This window comes from Notamacropus eugenii, chromosome 1 (assembly GCF_028372415.1).
Source record: "Notamacropus eugenii isolate mMacEug1 chromosome 1, mMacEug1.pri_v2, whole genome shotgun sequence".
Classification (NCBI taxonomy): domain Eukaryota; kingdom Metazoa; phylum Chordata; class Mammalia; order Diprotodontia; family Macropodidae; genus Notamacropus; species Notamacropus eugenii.
The window spans coordinates 356410655-356433233 of NC_092872.1; the positions used below are offsets into that span (position 1 = coordinate 356410655).

Consider the following 22579-nt stretch of genomic DNA (forward strand, 5'->3'; position numbering starts at 1 on the left):
CCATTCTCACTGTTGTCCTTCTCGTATATACTGTTTTCTTAGCTCTGCTTCCTTGACTTTGCATCACTCATGTTGATCTTTCCATGCTTCTCTGTCTTTGTCACATTCATTATTTCATTTTAGAGGAAGAAAAAAACTGAACATATGAAATATTTATGATGTTATATATAGTAATATTCCATTACATTTATGTACCTTTTTTTTTAGCCATTCTCTAGTTGATGGGCATCTACTCTGTGTCCAATTCTTTGCTGTCACAAAAATGCTGCTATAAATATTTTCATGCAAATTCACACTTTCTTTTTGCCAGTGGTCTCCTTGGGGTATAAACCTAGGAATAGAATCTCTGGATCAGAGAGAACAGCTCCATTTTAAACAGAGAAAGTTGAGGCTCAGAGAAATGAGGCCATAAATGACCAAGTTAGTCATCTAATTTGAGTCTCCTGACTTAAGTGCAAATTGGTATCCAAGGAGGTTTATCACCTTTACAGCTGTTGTTTGGTGTAGAAATGTGTTCCTTGTAGAGACCAGGGAGGATAATTGGCTTTAGTCCAGACTGCCATCCCCCTCTGCCTTTTGTGAAAATGATTAATGTTGAACCCATTCTTGAAGTGTGCTGGGTGACAGAAGCCATAAAGGTGCAGGAGGTTAATGTTGACTTTACCCCAGGTCCTGAGTAAGTTTTTGATTCATGCTTATCTTCAGAGTGCTGACTTAAGGAAAACCTATTTGTTTTGACAGGTTTTGTTTAGGTAAGTAGGTAGGTATAAAGACTGGATCTGTGATTTCATTGATAGGAGGAAATCCCAGGTGAGGAAACCCCCTCTACCAATATAGGTTAACACTTTCTCTGTAAATTGTAGCCTTAAGAGTTACCTAAAGCATCAAAAGATTAAATTACTTGCCTAGTGTCACACGGCCAGTATGTATTTTGAGGAAGGACACACACACACACACACACACACACACACACACACACACGAGCACATCAAATCAGGGAGGACATAGAAATGCTTTTTGGAAGAATTCATTTTTTCATAACTTTTTAAAAACTTATTATCATTTTGAACTATCTCCTGTATTTCTTCTGTATTCTTTGTCCACTCCACCCTTTCAGCCATCTCTTATGAAAAAGTTTAAAGAAAGGAAGGAAAAAGCTTTCCATGAGTATTTATGATGATATAGGTAGTATTCCACACCCCAGGTCCCTCACGCTGCAAAGGAGAGATGGGATGTGTTTTCTTATATTTCTCCTGGGTCATCTAGGCTGGCTTGCCTGCCACCTGTGTGGAAGTTAAAGTTGGTGGTTGGTGATGATATCTGACCCCTTGTCCACTGGCTCTGCTTTTAATCCATCCTTCGCAGCCATCATCTGGGGAATGGCTTTTCTGGAGAGGGGGCCAGTGTCTCCACTGAGTGACAACTACCTGTCACACAAAAGGTAGGCCAAGTCCCTCTGAGGGAGAGATAGGAAGCAGCATGTACTAGGCAAGTCAAACCACCACCATCACCACCTTGACCACCATGTCTCTGAACTCAGAGACAGTGGTAAACCCTAAGACTAAGAGCCTAGGGAATAGTTGTGTCCTCCAAACCACCAGATTTCCTTCTAGCTCAACTCTTATAGCCATCATTGAAAGGAGAAATCTTTGTAGAGAGGGCATCCACCTTCCTCATCACCACTGTCAACAACCACTGGCCAACTGCCAACAATAGAGAGGTAAATACAGGAGCCCTGGGAGTGGCAGCGCCTTCTCAGCCCTCGCTGCCATCATCCAGGAAAGCAGTGTTGTGAAGGGAGGGGACTAGATCCTCACCACCTATCACCCAACTGCCATTCATGGGTTGGGCAAACTGGCTTAAGCTGAAGCAGAAGAAACCCTGGGGCAAGGCGGGGTTGGGATAGGGTGAGGTTGGGAGGTAAGATTGGAGGCAGCAGCATGTACTGGGCAAGTCAAACCACCACCACCACCACCTGATCTTCTCTTGGACTCAGATGAAGACAATCCAGGACCCTAAGACTAAGAGCCTTGAAAATTGTTCTGTTCCCTCAAACCACCAGATTTGCTTCTCGTCTACTCCTCACAGCTGTCATTTAAAGGAGAAGTCCCACTAAAACCCAGTACTATCCTATCACAGATGGACATGATTTTATCAAAGGACATGACATTGAAGAAGAGGCCATATGCTGAGTACCATGAGGCCATTGTTATAGCTGAATCCTTCCATATATGTTGTCCCCATGAGTGCCTTGAGAGCAGATTGTCTAACTTTTTTCTGTTCTCATCCCCAGAGGTTAGCACAGTGCTTTGCACATAATACGCCCTTAATAAATGTTTTATTCATGCATTCATTCATCCTTGTGGACAAGCTTGGTCATCGTACTTTGGCAGCATTTAGTATGATTATTTTGTTTTTGTCACTGTTTTCACTTACATTGTTATGATCATTGTGTATATTGTCCTGGATTTCCTTACCTTACTGTGCATCAACCGGTTCATCTAAGTCTTTCCATGCTTCTCTATATGTTCATTATTTCTTAAAACATAACACTATTCCAGTATATTACTATGTCACAACTTGGCAGTTTCCTAGTAAAGGGGCATCTACTTTGTTTCCAGGTCTTTGCTATCACTGTTAAAAGCATTTTGGTGTTTATGAGGCCTTTTATTTTCTCATTGACTTCTTTGTGGGTGTGTCTACCTGGCAGTATTTACTGTTTATTGATTGAGTCAACAGAGGACTTCCTCACCGTGACACTGGGCTGGGTGACTGATAGGGATGTAAAATGTTTTCCGGTGGACTTTAAAGTAAAAGATTTTAATCTTTTGTGAGTGTGTCCCCATACTGAAAGCAGTGAGGTGGACTCAATGCTTTGTCAGTGTGAATTGGGACCCTTTGTTTCTCATGTTACCTTTCTCTTTTTCCTCTCTAGCCTGCCAATGTGCAAAGGTTTTCTTCTATCCTCTTGACATTTCCCCTACCCATTACATAAAACCCCAGGATTAATTTAATTACATACTCGTTTCCACTAGCTGTGTGACTGGCAGGAGCATAATAGATCTGCCAGCCTCAGAGAGAAAAGGTGAGGTTAGTAACGGTGAGGTCACCCAACCAAAAAGCCAGATATGTCCTGTTCCCTTCCCCCAACTCCAGCATAGACATGTCCTCTTTAGCTCAGGGCCTTTCTTCCTTTATCAGGGGGCTCTCTCCCTAATGAAATTCTGATAAGATAGCTGGGGCCCTGCAGTTCCTGATGACTGTCACAGATCTTTTCCTTCCCTGATGAAAATGTCATTTCTGGGACCTAGCAGGGATAAAGAGAGAGTAGGAGGGAGCTAGCTTATCCGAGGTTTACAGACTGTCTTGAGACTGGTTAAGCTTCATGAGAACCCTAATGAGCTAACAGGAATGGACTTGGGAACATGCACAGCTTAGTAAAGCTTCTGAACTCATATTTAAAAGGTAACTGATGGCAAGAACCATACCAGAGCACCAACTTCTGCCCCAATTTTTGGACATCTCTATCAATTCAGCGGCAAGAGACTTTCCTTCCCTGATCATCCATTGTGAGTGCAGCTGCCAAAAAAAAAAAAATCTACCTTTGCATAGGTGTGGGCATATCTTTCCAACCTGGCTCCTACTTACCTTTCTAGCCTTATTCAACATTGTTCCCTTTTGCACCGATGTTGGTCCAGCCAAACAGACTTTCCTACTGCTCTTCATACATGGTGTGGTTCCATCCATCTCTGGGCCTTTGCGCAGGCCTGAAATACCCTTCCTTTTTTGCTTCTGCTTCTTATAATTCCTAGTTTTTTTCGTACTTAACTTGAGTGTCACCTTCTAGGGAACCTTTAGGATCTCAACATTTTTTTTTGTTCATGGATCCCCTTGGCAGATGAGTGACCCTTCTCAGAAGACCTTCATAATGGAAAGAAATGATAGATTTTAGTTAGAGGTTTGTGAAAAAAAAGATGTAATTTTTTTCCCAATCTAACATCATAGTTTCTTGGAAATCGATCCAGAGATCTCTTGGGGGGTTCATGGACCCCAGGTTAAGAACTCATGTTCTAGAATGCAGATGAAAGCTTTCTTCATATCCTCTAGCTTCTCTCTGCAAATGACCTCATATCTATTTTACGTATATTTGGGATATAACTCTATATCTTTGTCTGCCACAGCAGAATATGAGCTCCTTGAGGGCATGGACTTCTCAATTTTGTCTTTGCATCCTGACAGCCTGGAATAATGCCCTGGCACACAGTACACAGTAGGCCATTAATAAATGTTTCTTGACTGGTACCATTTATCTACTTAAAAATCTTCATGTTTGCTCTATACCCCACACCCATAGGTCACTGTGAAGTCAGTCAACAGGCATCTAAGTACTTACTGTGTGCCAGCACTGTGTTAAGGGTTGGGCATACAAGAAAGGCAAAAACTCTCCCCACCCCCAAGGAATTTATATTCTAATGGGGGGAGACAGTATGTAAATCATTAGGTACAAACAAAATACATGCTGTATAGATGGAAGGCAGCTCAAAGGACATAGACAGACCTCCAGTAGAAGGTGGGATTTGAGTTAAACCAGAGAAAGTGAAGAGAGAGAGCATTCTTGGTACTGGGGACAGCTAGTACAAAGGCATGGAGTCAGTCATCCACAAACATTTCTTAAGTACATACTAAGTGACAGGCGCTAGGCTAAGGGCAGGAATTTTCATGTGCAAGGAATAGCAAATAAGCCAGTGTGGCTGCATTAGAGAGCGTGTAGAAAAGAGGAGAATGTAAGGAGGGCAGAGGTGTAAGAGGGGGCCCAGTTGGGAAGGAATTTAAGTAACTAAGGATTTATATTGGATCTTAGAGATAATAGGGAGCTACTGGAATTTACTGAGATCTGGAAAATCTGAGGAAAAATATTTGGCTGTCTCTTTGTACCAGAAAAGAAGAGTTTTTTATGTTTTTCTTTTATGGAATTTTTACAGTACCTTAATTTGGGCTAATATTATACAATACAATATATGTGCATTTCTAAGTTTCTAAACTTTTTCTGTGTCATCTGTGGCCTCCACAAAACTCTCCCCAAATTCCCATTTAATTTCTTATGTCGACCCAGGATATATTGGAACCAAGATAGGGAATGTCGAGATGTAGAAGGAATAACTGTAGTATCTTGCTCAACGTGATGAGGGCTTTGAAATAGGGTGGTGGCTGTGTGAGTAGAGATAAGGGAACTTGTAAAAGAAATTTTAGGAAAGTATAAATGACAAAATTTGTCAGTGGATCAGATATGTGGGATAGGTGCAGAGAGGCAGGGTCCAGATGCGACTAGATGGAGAGGACCAAGTCAACCCTTGAGTGCCAGCAAAAATGTGGTTATTTATGTAGAAAGTCTGAGAAGAATGTGGTGATCTGTCACGTTCCAGTGGGGACTATCCGGGGTCCACAGCAGAGAATGAAGTCAAGTCCTGACTAGGGATTTCACAAGGAGAAAACAGACCAGCTGAGACCAAAACCTTTAGTAGAACTGCAAGCATTGAGGCAGATGGTGCGACCTCATACCATACACCCCATTCAGCTTGGCAGCAGCATAGGCATCCAGACTACAGAAAGGACAAGATTGAACAGGGTCTATCCAAGAGTACTGGAGTAGATTGGTCTGAGAACCAAATTCCAATCTCACAACTGAAAGTATAACTAATAAAAGAAAACACTGAATACAATGAAGAAATCTATGGACTCAGAGAAGCCCAAGAAATAAAAGCAGAAAAAGATAGTATAGACTTTTTACCAGACACTGAACACACAGCAGCTATAAGCCCTGCCAGCCTCAGAGGACACAAAGGTTTGACTACAGGACTCCAAGGCTATTTGGAAGAAAGGAAGCAGGGGAAAAGAAATCAAATTAGAAATAACATGAGAGTTTGGGAGAAAAAACGTTAGGGAGTTTATACATTTGACAGCTTCTCATGGCACCTTTATAAAAAACTGACCATAAAATCTCATAAACAAATGCTGAAAAATAGAAATTTTAAGCACATCTTTTATGGACAACATTAAATGGACAATCATTAAAATCAATAAAGAGCCTTTGAAAAGGAATCACATGGAGACTAAATAATCCTAAAGAATTGGTAGATCAAAGGACAAATCCTTGAAAACATAGAAAATTTCATTAAAGAAAATGACTGTGTAGAGACAGCATACTAAAACTTTTGAGATAGAAAAGTCCTTACGGGAAAATTTATACCTCTAAACAACCTTATCAGCAAAAGAAAACAGGATAAATCAGTAAATTGGATATGACACTAAAAATAAATTAGAAAAGCAACAAATCAAAATATCCCATCCAAATGCAAGAACAGAAATTATGCAAAAACAGAGATAATGTTAAAAACAATGCAATAAAAAAATCTCATTAAGTTGATATGAGCTGCTTTTTAAAAAAAACTAGTAACACATAAACTGTTAGCTAATTTGATTAGAGAGAGGAAAACCAAATTGCTAGTACCAAAAAGAACTCACAATAAATGAAGAAAAAATAAAGGAAATTATTAGAAATAATTTGGCCCAATTATGTCAACAAGACTGATAATTTGAAGGATTTTTACAATAGAACAAGAAATGGAGAATTTAAATCACTCCATTGCATCGAAGAAATTGAATAAGCTACAAATGAACTTCCAAAGAAACAACCCTTGGATTAGATACTTTTACTAGTGAATTCTATCAAACATTCAAAGAAAAATTATTTCCAATGTTACATAAATTGTGTATAAATAATTTTTTATGGTTTATATAAAGTATAAAATGCTTTTTATAAATATAAAGTATAAAAGTATAAAATGCAGCGCAAATTTAGGATTGTAAAGTCAGAAATGTAAGTATGACATATGATACATCTTAAAATTATAAGAGACTATCTCACGGGTTGTGTGCAATGGCCCTTACAGGATTTTGCTTTCGGTATTTAGGGACTCAGGAGTCCAGGATTATATGAGAAAGATATACTGAGTTGGGAACATAAACACCTAGATTTTTAGAGGATGCCACATTTCCATTTCCTCCTGTGGAATGAATCATCTTATTTGCCCTATAATTTTTCCTAGATTCTCAGATTTCCTAGAATCTCAGAACTGTACATGACTTCAGAGATCATTAACAAGTCCATCCCCTAAACTGAAACAAGAGCTACCAGTACCCTTGAAAAATAATCATCCAGCCCATGCTTGAGGAACTGTCTGGTGCTGCTTCATCCTAAGACAATCAATTCCACTTTGGGTTAGGTCTGATTGTAATAAAGGTTTTCATTTTTGTTTTTAACGTCAAGCCAATGTCTGCCTTCACCCATGAATTCTACTGCTTGTTAATCGCAAGTAGTCCCTAGTCCTTTCCCACCTGTTAGCTACTTGAAGAACAAAACCACCAGTGTTTCCTATTTTTTTCTTTTCTACTCTAAATACCCCAACTCCTCAGCTGATTCTTGTATAACGTAGTCTCCAGGCATGCCACTGTACTGGTTACCCTGTACCAAATGTGCTTGTTAATAATGTCCTTCCTGAGATGGGGTGCCCAGAACTGAACAGAACACTCCAGATGACGGTGAGATTTTCTCATTTCTCATTTTGATCATTCTATTTCAATGAATGCAATGTAAGATTGAATTAACTTTTTTGAATGAATTTGCATCCAGGTGAAATGAGCCATAGAACCCTGGAAAGGCAGAGCAGGGAAGGACTTTAGGGATCACCTGAACTAGCCTCTTCACTGGATATATAAGGACACCCAAAAGGGGGAATCCTCCTAAGGCTTCATAGCCAGTAAGTGTTGACCCTAGGGATTCAACTTTTGTTATTGTTGAGTCATGTCTGACTCTTGGTGACTCTATTTGGGGTTTTCTTGGTAAAGATACTGGAGTGAAGGTTTGCCCTTTCCTTCTCCAGCTCACTTTACAGATGAGGAAACTGAGGCAAACTGAGGATCAGATTTGAACTCAGAAAGATGCATCTTCCTGCCTCCAGGCCTGGTAAGTATCTGAGGCTGGATTTGAACTCACAAATCATAAGTTTTCCTCACTCTAGGTATAGCAGTTTATCCACTGCACCACCTAGCTGCTTCTTTCTAGAGTGGCCATGTGTGAAAAGAACATGTCACTGTTATTGAAGAGAATCTCCTTTAGTGCAGGCTGGTGGCTGAAAGAATGTCAGACTTGGGGTCAGGACACCTGATGTGCCATGGCTAAAGGAACCAACAGGAAAATATACCTGCACATGGGTGTAACAGGGTCGTGATACCCACTTTTAAGAGGCTGCATTGTGTAGTGATGTGGAAACCACTGAGATAATAAGTGTCTTTTACTAAGCAATAAGGAAGCCCCCAGGGAGCAGTAACTCTTTGGAAAATTAAAATTCTGGGTTTTCATCTTTTCATTGATGGGGTCTTGGCGTTTTGATACTTTGGATGTATAATCTCATTGATACTGTGTGCCCTCCACTGATACAGATCCCAATTTGTCCTTAGCTTTTCATCTTTTGCAACTCTTGTTCGTGTCTTTTGAGAGAAGGAGGAAGAAGAGGTGCTCTTATTATTCACATTTTACAGATGAGGAAACTGAGGCAGATAATGGTTAAGAGACTTGCCCAGGGTTACATCACTAGGCTGGATTTTATTTCAGGTCATCCTGGCTCCAGGCCCAGTGCTCTATGCACTGTACCACCTCACTTCCCCTACATAGAAAATGTACCCAAATGCTCTGGAGACTAGATAATGTTTACAAGCTCTGACTCTTGTTATCAGGCTCTATGACTAGCCTTGTCTCCTTTTGCAGTCTTATATCTTCTTAGTAATGTCATTAGTACCCCTTAGAAGAATTGTATCTCTATTGATATCTTCTGCTTTAAAATAATCTTTACTTCTGAATATATTCCTCCCATCTCACCTACTACAAACAAAGAATGAGAAACAAAGAAAAGAATTTCAGCAGAATTAACCAACACATTGGCCATTCCTGATGTTACATACAATATTCTACACTCCTAGTTCCCCACCTTTTGATTTTTTCTGGCACAGAGTAGGCTCTTAATTAAGCTTTATTGATTAATCAATTATTGATTATTAACTAATTGTTATTAATTAATATTGATTGATTGTGCAGGTAATTACTGACGATATGCTTCAGTCTACTTAAGCCCAGCACACTTCTATCCACTGCCCTGTGTTACCTGAAATCTTGATTCCTCTGAGATCCTCAGACAAAAGCTAAAATGAGTCATTGCCTCAAACAAGCTCCCAGTATGTTTTCTGAGGCATTTGTTCAGCTATCTGAGACCTAGGTTCTTCTGGCCACCAACCTGAGAGTTGACCATAAACCTGTCAGAGACCTCATATTTATAATATGTATCTGATTTCAAAGGGAACTAGAGGAGAGAAAATAGGGAATTTAACTGATCATCCAGTCAGTCTAAGCAATCCTCATGAAAGACTGAACCAGTGTCTAATGGGCAGTCATCTTTCCTTGTGGGCCACAGAAGAGAACTGGCAATTTAGAAAAACTAATTGGGTTTAGTGCTGTCAGCATCTTTTCTTGAACAGCGGACACAATTCTCATAGCTCACAGAAGTGATTTATCCAAATGGTCATCCTGCTTCCTCAGGACGTCTTGTTCTTGAGCTCACATCTCAGTTAGATAAGGCAGCTACTTGTCTTTTAGTAACAGGGAAAGGAAAGTCTGATCTCAGCTTTTAAGGGGATCTGCTTATTCCTGTCTGAATGGTGTGTGTACGTGTGTATAGAGAAACGTATAAACTTTAGATGAGACATACTTCTTGCCCTCTTGGAGTTTATTAGTTTAGTAGGACTATTAGATACATATCTAACTATCTGTAATGTTGTAAAGATATACAAACCAAGAGGAGTAAGAAAAATCAGGGTTTGCTAGTGGAGATAGTACGTAAGTCTTACCTTACTTGAAGGTAAGTGTGTTGTTGTGGAGTGAAGGCAGTTGAAGAATGAGCCCCAAGACCAAGGTCAGGCAAGCACTGGAGGTAGTGACTTGTCACTTTTATTAGAAACAGGTTGAATAAAGCTGTTGGACTGCGGGGGGCATTGAATGCCAGCAAAGAGATGTTGAAGGGTTTTGAGCAGATTTATAAATAAAGAATATTAGTTTGGTATTGAAAGGTAGTATGGATGAAAGAGAGAATAAAGGAAAGAAGGGGCTGTTGACTGTTAAGTCAAAGTAGTTGATAATAAAGGCCTTTACCAGAATGGGGAAAAGAGAGAAGGAAATAGATCCAAGACATGAAATGTAAATAGGATTTCAGTAACTGATTGAGGTAGGGGGCAGATAGGAGGACAGTGGATAGAGCACTGATCCTAGAGTCAGGAAGGCCTGAGTTCCCATCTGACCTCCGATACCTACTAGCTCTGTAACTCTAAGCAAGTCATTTAATCCTGCTTGCCTCAGTTTCCTCATCTGCAAAATGGGCTTGAAATGGCAAGCTGCTCCAGTATCTTTGCCAAGAAGACCCCAAATGGAGTCATGAAGAGTCAAAAATGACTGAATACCAAAAAAAAGAAATCCAAAAAACCAAAAAGCAAATAACTGGCTGAGGGGCAGTGCACTACAGCTAACAGACCTGGATTCAAGTGATGCCTCTGCCACATACGTTTCCTGTCGTTGGGCACCTTTAACGTTCAGTGCTCTAAGGCCCTTTAGTTGCTGACCAGACTTGGCAGAGGGAATTTTCTCCTTTGGAACTTTGCTATGATGATAAAGGGAAGAGAAAGGAAATCAGCATTTGGGGTCACACGGCTAGTTATTGCCTGTGCTCTTTCTGACTCCAGACCCAGTGCACTAACCACTGCACCACTAGCTGCCTCACAGATCCAGCCCAAATCCCTATCCCTATGAAAGATAAGAGAAGAAAAAGTAAAAGACCATACCAGCTTTGAGTATATGAGAGAGTGAGTAAATGATGATTTTGACACGAAGAGTAAAGAAGAAGAATAGTTATAAGCAGAAAGTTTTATCACATTTAAACCAGGAGTGTGCTTTACTTAGTGACCTCTATAGTCTCTTCATTGACTATTCCAAGATCCAATTTCTGTCTTAATTCTTCAAAAACAAATCAAGGATTATTAATTGCATTTTATGGATAAGGAAGCTGAGGCCCAATGAGATCACACAATGAGTTAAGTTAGTTAATTGATCCATAAGTATGAATTAAGTATCTCCTTTCTGCCAAGCCCTGTGCTGTGTATGTATGGGAGGATAAAAATGGAAAAGTGAGAAAATCTCTGCCCTCAAAAAAAATTTTTTACTAGGGAATATGACATACTAAAAGATGAATATATAAAAGATATTCAATGGTATATTGGTAAATGTTTAACAACCAACACTAAAGAAAAAAATGTTCCCAGGACACACTTTTAAATTTAATTGGCATTAATATTTCCTCCATCACTTGCATCTAGACAATCAACAAAACAATAATGCTCACATTGAAAATTCAATGATCATCTCTTATGGGCAGGCTCTAACACAGAAATATAAAATAGATTGTAATGGGCCTGGTGCATTAACCACTGGGAGAGGGGGGCGTGGAAAAGGCATTTAAAAGAAATGGCACTTGAGCAGAGCACTGGTGGGAGCTTGAATGATTAAAACTGAGACTGTAAAGGAGATGGGATGGGGCGTAGTACAGTCTCCATTTTTAAGGGCTTTGTGGTTGCTGGAGTACCTGGAAAGGTTATGCTTTCTAGGGGTAATACTTAAATGCATCTGTCCAAATTGTGTCTGAGAAAGAAAAATCTTCCTCAGCCACATTCCTCAAGGGTGAGGCCAGAGGAATATGGTGTCAGGGAAGAGAGAGGCCTGTTTATTTAATTCCCCAACTTTGCCTAGGAGTAGATTTGTGAGTCATTCACATTCCTCCCAACTAGTTGTGTGGAGTCTAGTGGGGCTGCCCTGGGCAGGGATGGGTGGGGAGGATAAGTAAGCTTTTGGAAAGGTGCCTCATCCAGCTTAAAAAAAAAAAAAAAAGTAAAGAACTGATAACATGAAGGTCACAAAGGCAAAAAGGAACTATTCTGAGAATGTGGTTTCTGATAAGGGAAAACCCAGCAGAGATTTGTCAGCTGTTTGTGTGAAGTTGCAGATTCTCAGTCGTTCGCATTGGGACACTTAGTTGCTAGGCTACCCATTTGGCCCACTTCTTTCCCTTCCATCTTCCTCCCCTCCCCCAGTCCCATTTCCCTCCTCCACACTCCATCACTCCCCAAGGACTGCATAAAATCATGGACTGTCAGAGAGCACTGGGCCAATCATCTAGGACCAAGCCCCTCATTTTACCAATGAGGAAACTAAAGCTAAGGAGAAGGAATTGCCTGAGGTGTACGATGCATTAGGGTCAGGATAAAGACCCACACCCAGCTCTCTAAGTCCTTTTCCTTGGTTCTTTTACTGTGCTATGTTATCTCCTTTAAAAAAAAAAAAAGGCAAAAATATGTGCTACGTGTTTTGTTTTATGTCTTTCTTCTTTCTAGTTAGAGAACATAGATAAATTTGAATGCTAGATTTGCAGCCGGAGGACCTGGGATTGATCTTTGACTCCGCTGTTTTCTGCTTCTGTAGCCTCCAGGATTACAGAAGCAGCAAACAGCAGAGTTTTACAGAGCTTTAAATTAAAGATCTCTGGCCTTGGATAAATTGCTTTACTTTTCGGCATCTCAGTTTCCACCTCTGTAAAATTCAGGGATTAGAAGAGATGACCTCTGGGGTACCTTCCAACTCTAAAATGCTTTGATCTGCCCTGAACTTGGACAGGTCCCTTTCCTTTTCTGAGCTTTATAAAAGGAAGTGTGTGTATTCATCCTTCGCTGCTGAAGAAGACCATGCCATCAGACAAATAATGACATGACTTGCACTTGACTTTATTTTGAGTGAGGGAGGGCTGTGCAGGTCACCAGCCTCCCTTCTCCTCCAGAGCCATCTGAATCCAGTGATCAGATATTCATCAGGACAACTGGAGATGACCCAGGATGAGGCAATTGGGGTTAAGTGACTTGCCCAAGGTCACACAGCTAGTGAGTGTCAAGTGTCTGAGGTGAGATTTGAACTCAGGTCCTCCTGACTTCTGCACTGGTGCTCTATCCACTGCATCACTTAGCTGCATAAAAGGAGAGAGTTGGATTAAGTGGTCTCTTAGGCCCCTTCCTTTCCTAAAGTTTCCTTGGAAAGTGTCATAGTGTAGTCCACCATACTTAGTACCAGAAAGAACTGCGTTCAAATTCTACCTGTGACATTTTTTCAGCAGAATGATCATGGACAAGTTGATTAGTCTCTCTGAGTCTTTTTCCTCTTCTCTATAATTGGGCCATTCATCCTTTCTCTTTATGCCTCACAGCTCTTCTTGTGGAAGTGAGCATTATAGAAATTTGAGCTGTTTTCTCATGAGCATTAGGTATATATCAGTTGTGCAAGAATGGTATCTTTTTTTTGTTTGTGTGTTTTTATTTTCTGGTATCTTCCAGTTTTCCATAGGAATGGTCCAAAGCCAAGCCTCAATGTTTTCCCAAGTTCCTAGGGGAGCTAGCATAATAATCTGGCCCTTCTTTGTAGTCCCTGATAATGGGGAATGTGTGAGAAGAAAGTTGGGAACCAATTATCTGAAATTCACCTGCATCCTTAGGAGAGACACTTCCCTTTTTACTCATTCTTCCTTCTTCCTCTGTTCCTCTCCTCCTTCCTCATTCCTCTTTCTCCTCATCCTCAGTAAAGAGGTCAGATTAGATGGGCTCTAAGACCTTTTCTAGTTTTAATGTTACATGTGTTTGTGATGGTCTCTTCAAGTTCTGAATATTCCCTTTCTGCCTTCTAGCCTAATTATTCTCTCTCCCTTTTTTCTCCCTCTCTCCCTCCTTATCTTCATTTCTCTCTCTTCTTCCTTTCTCTTCCTTCTCCCATCTTCCTCTGTTACTCCTCCTTGAAAGACATTTCCAAGGATTCATTTCTCCCCTACTCTACCTCTCTGTTTCATACCCCCTAACTGCACTCCCTCCGCCCCAACATTTTTTTATCTCTTGGAATTTCCCAACATTGATGTTATACAGCAGACGTTACACCTAGCTCACCAGGTCCAAATTGAGGAGATAGACAAAGCAATGGGATGGGACATGGGAGGTGAATATTTAATATTTAAAATTGTGAATTGTATTGCAAAAAGTACTTGAAGTCTTCAAAAACTCGTGTCTGTCTGATGGGGAATAGATTTAATTTTCCTTTGCATACGTGTCTTTTTTTTAGCCTTGGATCATGGATCTGAGAATCATTGATTCACAGAATGTCAGACCTGGAGGGTGCCTTAGAATTTTAGATCACAGAATGCTAGAGTTGAGAGAGGTCATATAACAGTAGGAAATCCATTACCAGAGCTAGGAGGAACCTTAGAATCACAAATCATAGAACGCCATAGGCAGGAGAGGTGTGAATGTCAGAGAATATCAGAACTTGAAGTGGGAGGAGGGTTAGAGGTACGGAATGCCAGAGCTAGATCAGGTTTTAGAATCATAGACCTTAGACTCATATGTCAGAGTGTAAAGAGCCTTCAGAGATCAGCTCTCTTGTCTAACCTTTTGGAAGCTGAGGGATAAAAGTGAAATGATTTGTCACAAGTAACATAGCAATGAACAGATAGGGTTGGAACTATACTTCATATCTTCTGCCTCTCAGTCTAGGGCTCTTTCTGTTATTCTATAGGCTTTCATGCCTTTGAGGAAGCTGGGAGCCTTTGTCAGTGAGTCAGGCAGTAAAAACAATATTCTCTCAATTTGGGCTTAAAAATAACCTACTTTAAAAATCATCCTTTCATTTCATTAGAATATGCCTGTGAGGGGGGAAGGGCAAATAATCCTCATTTGACAAATGGAGTTATAAATACCTAGAAAGGCTACAGTCGCAAGCCTAACATTGTTCAGAGCCAGAATCAGTTCTCTCAGTTCTTCCATTCCTACCTCAGTTAGACTTTGTGGAAATTCTCTATGGTTGGGACAGCAGTTGATTTGTCAAAGGTTAACATGTTTTCTCCCTTTCTCTCTTTTTGTCTTTCAAGACTCCTCTTGCAATTACATCAGACAGTTGGAAACAAAGGTGAAACTGCTGGAAGATGACAATAAGCTTCTCTCTCAGGTATGACTGGAGCTGTCCATTCATCCATGCTACTCCCTGCTTCCCTCTTCTTTTCTTTCATCCCTCCTTCCCTTCTTCCTTACTTTCTTCCTATCCTCCCTCCCTCCCTTTATCACCAAGCAATTCTACCCATGATTACCACCCTTGCTTGGAGGTGAAAGAGAAAGGCAACATCTATTTTCACGCTGCTGCTATATACTTTGCAAAGAAAAATCTGATTTAATCTTCACAAGAATGAGGCATGGAAGGTATACCCTCATTTGTAGTGAAAAGGACACTGAATATAACGTAACCTGTCCAAGGTCAGTCAATAAATCAGTAAATATTTATTAAATGCCTACTGTGTCTCTATTGTGTGCGGACACTGTACTAAGTGCTAGGGATACAAAGAAAGGTCACCCAGGGTATTAGGCAGCAAAATTGAACAAGAGCTAAGTCCTAAGGCTTTCTGTCTAGAGTCCCAGTGCAGGAACTGGAGGTGTGAAAAGGAATCCTGAGGAGGAAGTAGCATATTTAGAATCAAAGCATTTTAATTAATGGTTCCACCAGTTTTAAGAGGACAGAGCCAGATTTTTGCCTTTATGTTCTCTTTGTCTTTCTGTCTCTCTTGCCTTCTCTCTCTTTCTTTGTGTTTATTTCTGTTTTTTCTTTCTCTTTGAGATCTTTAAATTCAGCTTTCTAGCTCTGATGTTCAGAGATTTCCCCCTGGACCCTGCCCCTGACTTTCCAGACTTCTTTCTCCACTATGACCCAGCAACCTCCTCACTCTGGAAGGTCACTCTGTCCTTGGGGCTTCTTCCTCTGATTGGTTAGTTCCTCCTGGAACTTCCATTTTATGGAAAAGTGTCCAGATCAGCTATGTTCACTCCTTTATTTCTGTCTGGGCTCTACTCCTGATCCTATGAACTTCTTTCACCTTCATGTACCTCTACACTCTTCCAATCTCTCAGATCCCCCCATTCCCCTTTTAGCTTCCTTTTATCTTTCCCGATTAGGACATAAGCTCTTGGAGGGTATTCTTTTTTGCTCATTATTAAAATGATGAAATGAAGGGTGCAGATGGTGAGATGCAGAGAAGGGACTGTACCTAAGCAAATTGCTTTAGTCAGGGAGGGCTTCATAGAGGAAGCATTCAATTCAGTCAACTTACTAGGTATCTGTGTGCAAAATACTGCACCTGGTACTGAGGTCATATGGATGACAAATGATCTGAGCTTCCTCAAAGAGCTTTCTGTGTGATAGGAGGGATACAGCCTACACACAGACAATCATGATACAAAGTAGAACAAAGGAGAGATCCAGACAAGATTAATCTAAGAAAATGGGATGGAGAGAATATTTTTACCCATGCAATTCAGAGAAGTCATTATAGAGGAGAGGTCACCTGAGCTTTGAAGGATGAGTGAACCTGACTGACTAGGCCTAAGAATTAGTATGGTGGCCTCTTCTGTTCCAGGCAATTGGAACAGTGGCAAAGAGAATGAATTTCTTGTGGTATGTCCATAAGACAGTGAGGAAGTTGACCTGTTTGGAATACTGGCTTAGTGTGGGAAAGTACTGATCACAGAGGGTGGCATAGAGTGGGGAGAAGAGACGCATTGGATGGCATAGATGGGCCCCAGGAACAGAGGAAAATAATGAATTCAAAAATTTATCGAGGGCCTGCTGGATGCAAAAGCATGGATTAGGCTCTGGAGATATAGAAATGAAGACAACTAGTCACATAGATGAGGATTAGCCCATGGAAATCATCAAGAGGCAGATTTTTGGTGCAAATAAGGAAGAAGTTCCTAACAGAGTTGCCCCCAAATGACATGGGCTTCTTCATGAAGAACCAAGTTCTCTCTTATTGAAGTTTTTCAGGTAGAGGGTGGATGACCTCATGCTGAGAATGTTACATAATAGATTTCTTTTGAGGCCTGGTTTGCCCTAGGTGGCATCGGAAATCATTTGCGAGCTCTGAAAAGGGAAGTTACTTTAGACTGATCAGGTCTAGGTCAGAAGAACTTTTCTGAAGAAAGTGGAATCTGAGCTAGGATCTGAGCCAAACTGGGGTGAACACAATTCACTCTTCTCCTAGCAGCCTTGTGATGTAGGTAATACATGTATAGAATACTTACATTATATACTTAAATATGTGTATATGTGCACACACATATATACTAAGTATTCCATACTTATAAATGAGATATTTGATGCCCATACAGGATATGTTGCTTACCCACATTCATAAACTTGTAATGGGTAGACCCAGTGTGATACACTGGAGTCAGAGAACTGGGGTTCATATCCTGTCTTCATCATTATCTATGTGACCTTGGGCAAGTCAGTGAACCTCTCTCTAGACCTCAGTTTCTTCATCTGTAAAATGAGTAAGTGAGACTAGATGATCTATGAGAACCTTATTGGCTCTAGAGCTATAATCCTATGAACCCAGGTTTTGGGGATCCTAGCTCAAGGCCTTCTACTATCTGCTTCTCAGAGTTCTGAGGGAAATGTTTTTGTTTTTAAAGAATACTTTTTTTCTCACATGTAAAAACCACTTTTAGCATTTGTTTTTGTTTTTCATAATTTTTTGAGTTCCAAATTTCTTCTTCATTGAAAAGGCAAGCACTTTGCCATAGATTATACATGTGCAGTCATGAAAATCTTATTTCCATATTAGCCATGTTGCAAAAGAGAATACAGACCGAAAAGAAAAAATAAAGAAAGCTAAAGTAATATGCTTTGATCTGCATTCAGACTCCATCAGTTCTTTCTCTGGAGGTGGAGAGCATTTTTCATCATAAGTCCTTTAGGGACTGTCTTGGATCACTGTATTGCTGACAACAGCTAAGTCATTCACAGCGGATCGTTGTACAATATTGTTGTTACTGTGTACGGTGATCTCCTGGTTCTGCTCAGTTCACTTTGCATCAGTTCATGTAATTTGAGGGAAATGGCTTTTTTTTTAAACTTCAAGTGAGGTGTAACTGTGTGTTGTTAATCAGTCAATAAACATGAAGAACCTACTATGTGCTAGGCACTGTGCTAAGTGCTGGAGATGCAAAAAGAGGCTAGTGACAATCCCTGTCTTCAGGGAGAGAGCATGGAAACAGAAAAGCCATGGAATAAAGAGAAAATAATTAACTATTGTATATATATATTTATATAATAAATAAAAATGTTTATTATATATTATATATAATAAATTAATTAAAGATAATTAAATAAAAATGAAATAATTAACTGAGAGAAAGGAATGAAAGGGGTTGGCGAAGGCTTCCTATTGGAGGTGGGATTTTAGTTGGAATTTAAAAGAAGTCAGGGCCTCAGAGAGCTTACAGTGTAATGGGGGAGTGACCATGCAAACACATATGCCTAAAGTGAGCTATGTCCTGGATAAATAGAAAATAATTACAGAGAAGGCACAGGAATTTAGAAGGTTGGGAAAGGCTTTCTGTAGAAGATTGGAGTTTAGTTGAGACTTAAAGGAAGGTCAGTAGTCAGTGTGGAGGATGGAAAGCATTCCAGGCTTGCGGTACAACCAGAGGCAATGCCCAGAGCCAAGTGCATGGAATTTCTTGTTTGATAAACTGGAATGATTCTGGAAGGAGCAGAGGGGCAAATCCAGGAGAGAGCTTAATACCCTTTAGGTGGAGCTACAGAATGGAGCTAGACAATTTATCAAACTCCCTAAGCCTAAAACCATGATGACTACCTTCCTATTTATTTGCTGTATACATAGATGGGTATCTGTCACCATTTATGTGTTGAGGACCAGTTTTCTCTTTTTTCTCTGCCTGTCGAAATCCTTTCATTTCAAGGCCCAGGTGCTGCCACTTCCATGAAACTTTTCTGTCTTCTTCCTGGCCCCCAAATAATTTCTTCCTCTTGAGATTTTCTTAGAATAGCCTTTCTGAATCTTTCCTTTGCCCTTTTTGAATCCAACCTTATATCATTTGTGCAGTATCGTGTTCCCTATTAGATTGAGAGCTCCTTCAGGGCAAGAAGAGCAGTGTTAAGTACATAGCAGGTGCTTAATAAATGTTTGTTGTATTAATGAATTTTTTTGTATATTCACTTTTACTTATATCTTATTTCTACTATTAGACTATTAAGGGAAGGAAATATTTAAAAAATTGTTTTTTCTTAGCTTAGTTCCTCACACGATAAGTTGTTTACTAAATGCTTGTTAAGAGATTGATTGTAAAATGACAGTCTGAACTGGATGGCCTCTAGGTCCCTTCTCATTCTGTCCTTTCACTTTTCGATTCTGAGATTCTGAGCTTCTTTCCAGCCCTTGTCAATCCATCTTTCTAGATGCCAAAGGATTTCAGTGGCCCTGAAAAATATGGAGGATGTTTTCTTCTACATTTTTTCCCCGGGCTCTCTGAAATCCTTTGGAGTGCCACAGGTTGTGCAGGCCTGGTCTTGACTATAATATAAACTGCTAACTTACAAGCTCCCTGGAGGCGGAGACTAATTTTTTTTTAGTTAGTTTATTTATTTTTAGTTTGCAACATTCACTTCCATAAGTTTTGAATGTTCTCCCTCCCTCCCCAAGACAGCATGCAATCTGATATAGGTTCTATACAGGCATTCCTATTAAACATGCTCTCACATTAGTCATATTGTATAGAAGAATTATAATGAATGGGAGAAGCCATGAGAAAGAAAAAAACAAAACAAAATAAAAAAGAAAACCGTATGCTTTGCTCTGCATTGAGACTCCATGGTTCTTTCTCTGGATGTGGATAGCATTTTCTATCATGAGTCCTTTGGAAATCTTTTAGGTCCTTGCTTTGCCGAGATGGACTGAGTCCATCCAAATCAGTCATTACAGACTGTGGCTATTTCTGTGAACAATGTTCGTGTAAGTCTTTTCAGGTTTTTCTGAAGTCTGCTTGTTCATCATTCCTTATAGCACAATAGTATTCCATTATATTCACATACCACAACTTGTTCAGCCATTCCCCAATTGATGGGCATCCCTTTGATTTCCAGTTCTTGGCCACCACAAAGAGAACTGCTATAAATATTTTTGCACACGTGGGTCCTTTCGCCACTTTCTATGGTCTCTTTGGGATACAGTCCTAGAAGCTGTATTGGCAGGGACTAATTCTTAACCAGGTTTTGTATCTCCCTTAGAACCTGACATCATTATCTGTACACAGTAGGGGCTGAATAAATATTTGTTGGCTGAACAAATGAGTGGTTCTTTATAAGATCCCTCCCCTCTCTGACATTCCATGCTCTGAGATTCCAAACTCAGTTCCCTCAGGCTGTGTTCTATGATGTCCTGGAACCTTCCACCTCTGACATTATTCTAAACTAGGTGAAGGGAGCCAGAAGCAGCTGCCTCATGGCAAGGATCTCCTTGCCTCTCCTCCCCATCAGTTGGCCTTCAATGCTGCATCCATTCCCTGAGCCAGGCTGTGTGCCCTCTCTCTTATTTTGAGAGAAAATTACAAACAACTCTTGCTCTTTTGTAAGCTGTGCTTTTGGGGTACAATAGCTATTTCATTTATTAGCCCAGCAGGGGAGTCAGCTGGAGTGAATAACCGAAATGTGGACTCCAATATCAATTACAGTCTCCCCAGGGGGAATGGCATAGAAAATTCGACGGAAAAATAACATGTATAGGGTCTCGGGATGAATCACTTGGAGGAAGCAGCTGTGTTGATGAAATTTTTAGGCAGAGATGAGAGAGACAATACAAAAGGCAATACAGTAATTTAGGCTGTGAACACCCCAGTGTATTTTTAATTAAAACTATTTTGGTGTTAAATAGAGGCCACACTGAGAAAAAAAGCCCTCATGGAAGAATTGCTTTCAATTTCCCTACCAAAAATTCCACATCCTATCCACCCTTAAGGTATTTCAGAGAATAATTTTTCTTATTTCCTCTCATTTTTCTTTTTCTTTTCCTTTTAGTGGGGGGTATGTGTGAAGCAATTGGGGTTGACTTGCCCAGGGTCACATGACTAGTAAATGTCAAGTTTCTAAGGCTGGGTTTGAACTCAGACCCTCCTGACTCTAGGGTCTGGTGTTCTATCCACTGTGCCACCTACTTGTCCCTTTCACTTTCCCTTGATTAAAAAGTTAATTCCTCAGTTTGACCTGTGATAGGGGAGGAGGGAAGGGAGGGGAGGTTGTTAAGAGGCAGGTTAAATGAAGAGTCATGGAGTCAGAGGATCTAGGTTCATGTCCTGGTTCTGATTCTGTTTGCTATCTGACCTTACATGAGCAAGTCACTTCAAATGCTCCAGTCTATTTCTTGTGCTTTAAAAAGACAGGTTAGGGCTAACAGGCCCCTAAATTACTACCGCATAGGGTTTCAAATTGGCCAACATTTGACTGATTTCGCTGGTACTTTGTTGTGGAAGCCAGTTTTTGTGTGACCACGGGCAAGTTACTAAATTTCCCTGGGCCTCAGTTTCCTCATCTGTAAAATAAGGGATTGGGAAAAGAAGAGCTCTAAGGAGCTTTCCAGTTTTAAATCTGGGATCCTATAATCTCTGATCAAGGTCTGATGTTGTTAACTCTTCTACAATTCCAAAACTCCCTTCAGCCCTGAAATTTTATCTTCTGTGATTATAAAGTGGCTTCTAGCTTGACTGTCCTCTGTTTTATGACTTTGTGGTCAATATCCTTTATTGCCTGTATAATACAGGCTTTTTTTTTTTGGTCTGACATTGATGGATTGTCCTTCATAAGGTGGCACTGCCTTACTTTTCTAGCCTTATACTAACCTCCTTCTAAAAGTCTCTGCTATTCCTGCACTTGTCATTCTCTATACACAGGTGACATTTTGTTCATGTTGTTTTCTGTGTCTCCATTGTCCTCCCTCCACCTCTTTGTCGGTTCAAATCTTAGCCATTTTTTAAAGTTCTGCTCATTATAACCTCCTCTATAGAACATTCCCTGAACACTCCACTTGGTCATGATCTTTCCCCTCGAGTTTCACTCACTTATACTTATTTTATTTACCTAAGATCATAAAACCTCTGAGTTAGAAGTCATTGAATCTAACTCCAATCTAACCAGAAATTCCTCGTGCAACATTCCTGACAAGTGATCAGTCTCCTCTTGGGGAACTGTCCCATCTCTTTTGGTTCAGTGGGTTTTAGTTCTTGCCCAGGATCACACAGCTAGTAAGTGTCTGGGGCACATTAAAGATAAGTCTCTGACCTATCAGTGGGTTAAGTTACTTGACTTTGCTTGTAGGCCAATTTTTCTTCTCTTCCTATCCCTCTCAAATAATCTTAAATGGTAGACAGGTATAGGTATAGCCTAGACAAGTCAGCCAAATGCTGCTTACCCAAAATCAAGCTAAACTCTAACATTTCCTTCTCCGGCTCATTTTTCAGGTGAGGAAACTGAGGCAAACAGTTCAGTGGTACTATCATTACG

The 22579-nt window shown here is 40.3% G+C and overlaps 1 protein-coding gene across 3 annotated transcripts in view; it reads left to right on the forward strand.

Moving 5' to 3' along the window:
- The window catches only part of CCDC85C (coiled-coil domain containing 85C), a 192298-nt gene that overhangs the window by 113917 nt on the left and 55802 nt on the right, over nt 1-22579 (forward strand). For all 3 annotated transcript variants that reach the window (XM_072630277.1, XM_072630279.1, XM_072630278.1), the window contains exon 2: nt 15108-15184. In XM_072630277.1, coding sequence (XP_072486378.1) covers nt 15108-15184 — 77 coding nt within the window. The remainder of the gene's footprint in view (nt 1-15107; nt 15185-22579) is intronic.